Source organism: Gavialis gangeticus, unplaced genomic scaffold, assembly GCF_001723915.1.
Source record: "Gavialis gangeticus isolate Ggan-Ray unplaced genomic scaffold, GavGan_comp1, whole genome shotgun sequence".
Taxonomy (NCBI): Eukaryota; Metazoa; Chordata; order Crocodylia; family Gavialidae; genus Gavialis; species Gavialis gangeticus.
The window spans coordinates 57860610-57864883 of NW_017728993.1; the positions used below are offsets into that span (position 1 = coordinate 57860610).

At 47.5% G+C, this 4274-nt stretch overlaps 1 protein-coding gene across 1 annotated transcript in view; it reads left to right on the forward strand.

The window, feature by feature from the left end:
* The first annotated feature begins 124 nt into the window (after window positions 1–124).
* LOC109286943 (zinc finger protein 648-like) overlaps window positions 125–4274 on the forward strand; it is a 21203-nt gene continuing 17053 nt past the window's right edge. The window contains exon 1 of the mRNA XM_019501763.1: window positions 125–1254. Within this exon, the coding sequence (XP_019357308.1) occupies window positions 385–1254 (870 nt within the window). The 5' untranslated portion in view covers window positions 125–384. The remainder of the gene's footprint in view (window positions 1255–4274) is intronic.

The following is a 4274-nucleotide window of genomic DNA, read 5'->3' on the forward strand; positions in this document are numbered from 1 at the left end:
GTGGCCGCGGGGCCGCCACCCCTTCAGGCAAGGCGGGGGGGGCCTTCGCCCACCCTCTGGGGTGCAGGCGACCAAACCTCTGCCCCGTCGCCACCAGGGGTGTCCAGCCCGCCAGAAACCCCAGGTCAGGTGCCCATCTGTGGGGGGGATGCCACAGTCCCGTCTGTGTCTCGGGCCGTGCAGCCACCAAGGTGCGAAGCCCTGCAGCAGGTCGGTCCGCGTCAGCCGCGCGCGTTGTCGCTGCCTGATGGCTCTCTGGGCTGTTGGCCACTCGGCGGCTGGGTTTGGAGCTGCGTGGAGGAATGAGGCTCGAGGCCCGAGGAAGGATGGCTGGGAAGAGGGGTAGACTCCCAAAAGGAAGGCTCCTTGTTTGTTTTGAGAGACATGTTCATCTTGTGCTCGCGGCTTTGTTTTCAGGCATCAGGAGGTGCTGGGAATCACGGGCAGCTGGTACAGGTGACCATTCATGCCCGACAGCCCCGAAAGCGCGTCCTGCCCCAGTCAAGAAGAGCAGGATCAGCCAGATCAGGGAGCAGCTGCTGGCAGATGGCCGTGGAGATCATCAGCCATGCAGGCTGTGCCATGCCTTCCCGGGAGAGTCTGGAGCACAGTGTGATGCTGGATAGCTCTACAGAGCGTGGCCAAAGCAGGGCAGAGCTTGGGAGGGTCCTTGCTGACCTGGCAGCAGTGGCAGAAGTCAGTAGCCTTGGCCCTGTGCTGAGAGACCACAAGCCCATGGAAGGCCCTGGTGCCTGCGCCATGGCCTTGATCTGCGGGGACTGCGGCAAGAGCTTTGCCAGGAAGTCGGACTTCAAAGTGCACCAGCGAATCCACACGGGGGAGAGGCCCTACACATGCTCCTACTGCAGCAAGGGCTTCTACCAGGCCTCCATGGTTCGGCGGCACGAGCGCACACACACCGGCGAGAAGCCATACCGCTGCTCCGTGTGTGACAAGTCTTTTGCCCGCTCCACCTCGCTGCTGATCCACCAGAATACACACACTGGCGACCGGCCGTACGAGTGCCCCTTCTGTGAGAAGACCTTCTCCGACCCCTCCACCCTTCTCCAGCACCGCAAGATGCATATGGGCCTCAAGCCCTTCCACTGCGGGATCTGCAACAAGTCCTTCAGCCAGTCGTCCAGCTTCACCTTCCACCGGGCCACACACACCAATGATCGCCCTTTCATCTGTGCTGATTGTGGCAAGGCCTTCATCCGCTCCACAGCCTTGCTTAAGCACCGCCAGACCCATGTCCAGAAGTCTTTTCGCTGTGGAGAGTGCAGCAAGGTCTTCCCAAAGCTCTCAGGCCTCCGCTCGCACCAGCGTATGCATGCCCAAGGCCGACGGATAGAGATGGAGCTGAGGGAGCACAAGCGGGGGTGCTGGGAGGACAGGAGAGATGTTGCAAAGCTGGGGTTCCCTGCCCCAGATCCTCTGCCTCATGACTGTCCCCTCCTGAACTTGGCTCCGCAGAAAGAATCCAGCTGACCCTAGAACTGTGTTCAACTCTGCACCATTACTCATCTGCACCATTGGATATCAGAGGTATATTGAGGCTGTGGGTGCAGATCTAGGCTCCCTTCCATATACATTGGCCAGCATCCCACATTCTAATATGTCTCCTTTAGTACAGACCAGAGCCCTTCTCTGTATCACAACTATGTCACATCACTTCCTGTTATACCTTTTGCCTGTCTCACATTTCAGATCTGAATCCCTCCATCCTCTTGCTACTGCCTTGCTTTCTTGGCCTATGATCTTATCTACTCTGATAAGCTAGGTGGGTCATGCAGGACCAGGTCTTCAATGAGAACCTCCAGAGAAAGCACAAGTAATTGAGAGGGAGGATTTGGGGACCCTGTCTGGCATTCTTCTAGGTCACTATTGAACCAGTGCCCTAGCTTGGTGACAGGGGCATTGTGCTGTTGTCAAGCAAATGGATTAATTGAGGTCCTAACTACATGTGGTCATTAAAGATCCAAAGGCACTTTCTGCAAAACAAGGGTGCAGATGTTATTTCTAATATCTATGCCAAATTTCAATTTAGTGGCCCATCTAAAACACTACCCTCAGTGTCATGCACTTTCGGATAAATCTCGTGTTCTTAAATTCATATTCTAAACTGCTATATAGTGCCACTTCATGCACCCTACTACAGGTGGCTACATTACACTGATTGTCAAAATGATCCTTGCATGGCATTTGTAAAACATCTGCCTGGATTGAAACCACAACCTAAATATGAGATGATTATTCCTGTACCTCTTATCCTTCAGAGGTACAGGCTCAAATTCTGTTCTGTTCTACAGAGACTTGCTGTTACCACTGCACGCAGTTTGTATTAGAACTATTCTTGAATAGGGTGAATGCTGAAAAATATTTTTGCTGACTGCCAACATTGATTTTATCCATATGCCTTTAAATGTTACCTTTTAACTCTTACTGTAGTAAGTGATTTAATATGATGAATACTTACTAGAACAGCATATTCTATTGTTGCAAAATATTCATGTAAACTAAATTTCAGATGTATATTGACACTGGAAACCTAATTTTAAGAATTATGTTCATCCAGGTAGGAAACAGAAACTTACCATGGGCACATCACATTGTCTCTCCAATCCAAAGAACTTCAGACCACGGGTTACTGGCAGAAATTACTTGGTCAGTGATTCTGAATAAGTTCAGGAAAAGTTGTAGTCTGTCAGAGAGAGAAAAAGAGCTGACAAAAGTAAATAATACATTGTTGAAAAGCAGGATAAACGTTTCAACAACACCCATTTTGTCTCTCTGAACTGAAAATTCTGGTAAAAATTTGAAAAAATCCAAAATAAGGAAAAAATTCAGGAAAGAGTCAAAATATTTTCCCTCCATTTTCTTCTTCATCAGCATTGAAGCAAAAATTGTCAAAAATATAAACATTCAAAAAGTGTAGGCCAGATTTTTACAGTGACTTAATATGAATGACTTTGACCAGCTCTGATGCTATCTAAAGTATAAACCTTATTCTGTCTCCATTTTGCCCAGATTAGTGAAGGGAAAAAGGGTAAATGAGCAGAAAAGTGACTTAGGGCCTGATTAGATACAAATTCAAAAGGGCTAACGGTGACTGGAGGAACCTAAAGAGGCAGCAGTAGTTTCTAGGAAGAAGAAGGGCATGAGGAAGGGAAAAGAGAATCGGAAGGTTGGTTGGAAGAGTCCAGAGTCTTTGATTGGTACCAATGCTGCAGAACTGAAAATACATGCTTCTGGGAGTCCTCTCATGAATAGGTGACTTGTTTCCCATACACAAAGCATATAAATTCACCATAAACTGAGAGTTACGGTAGCCAGAATTGCAGTTTGAACATGGACATGCTTTAGAACGAGACAAAACTTCACAGTGCAGGGAATTGGGAGTGGTGCATTGCATTTCAATTTACTGTGAGTAGTTTCCACTGTATTACCAAAACCTACCTCTCTTCAATGTAATGTGATGAACAAGGGGGCAGGGCTAGTTTGTGGGGAAGCAGCATAATTTTCAGGGATTTTGACTTTAACATAGCACTAGTTATTTCCTTTTCAGTTCTGAAGAAATTAAGCAGCAGTTTCTAGCCCTGCTGTTACCAGCTGAAGAAGCCCTGAGCTCTCCCTGTACCTGCTGAAAAACAGCTTCCTGTTCAACTGCATTCAAAGCAATTGGAAAAAGATGGTGTTGGATTTTCAATACAGCTAGCGCTTCCTCCTGTACCTTTTCAACAAGGCCAGCAAAGAGGCTACTTCTCTTCTACTGTTTGGCACTCAGCTCACTGTATCTGAAACCACTCAGAACCATATCCTTGTTTCAACCCCATCAGTACCAGAAAAACAGGGTCTCTAGCCTGATGCTAGGAGCCTCCAGGGCAGCTATGATGAGCCTCTGTTCTCACTTAGACCACTACAGTTGATTGTAGATGAGTCCTCTGGATAAACACGAAGATCAGTTTTTGCCATTTACTGAAAATCAATTGTTCCTTTTTAACCAGAAGAAATCTCCAATCCTGAGAAATATCCAACCTGGGAATCTGGGATCGGAATTTACTATGAGGGAGACTGGCCTGTTTTCATGAGATTTCTACTCCGTTCAGCAAAAACTGACTCAGAATATACTTCCCAGTTTCTGTGAGGTGTATTGGGGGAATATTACCTACTGATTGTTTGTCCTGCATGTTAAAGCTGCAGTTTGAAACTGGGTAATAGTAAGGGATAGTTTCAAGCTGGTTTACTGAAGCTGCATTATATATATATATATA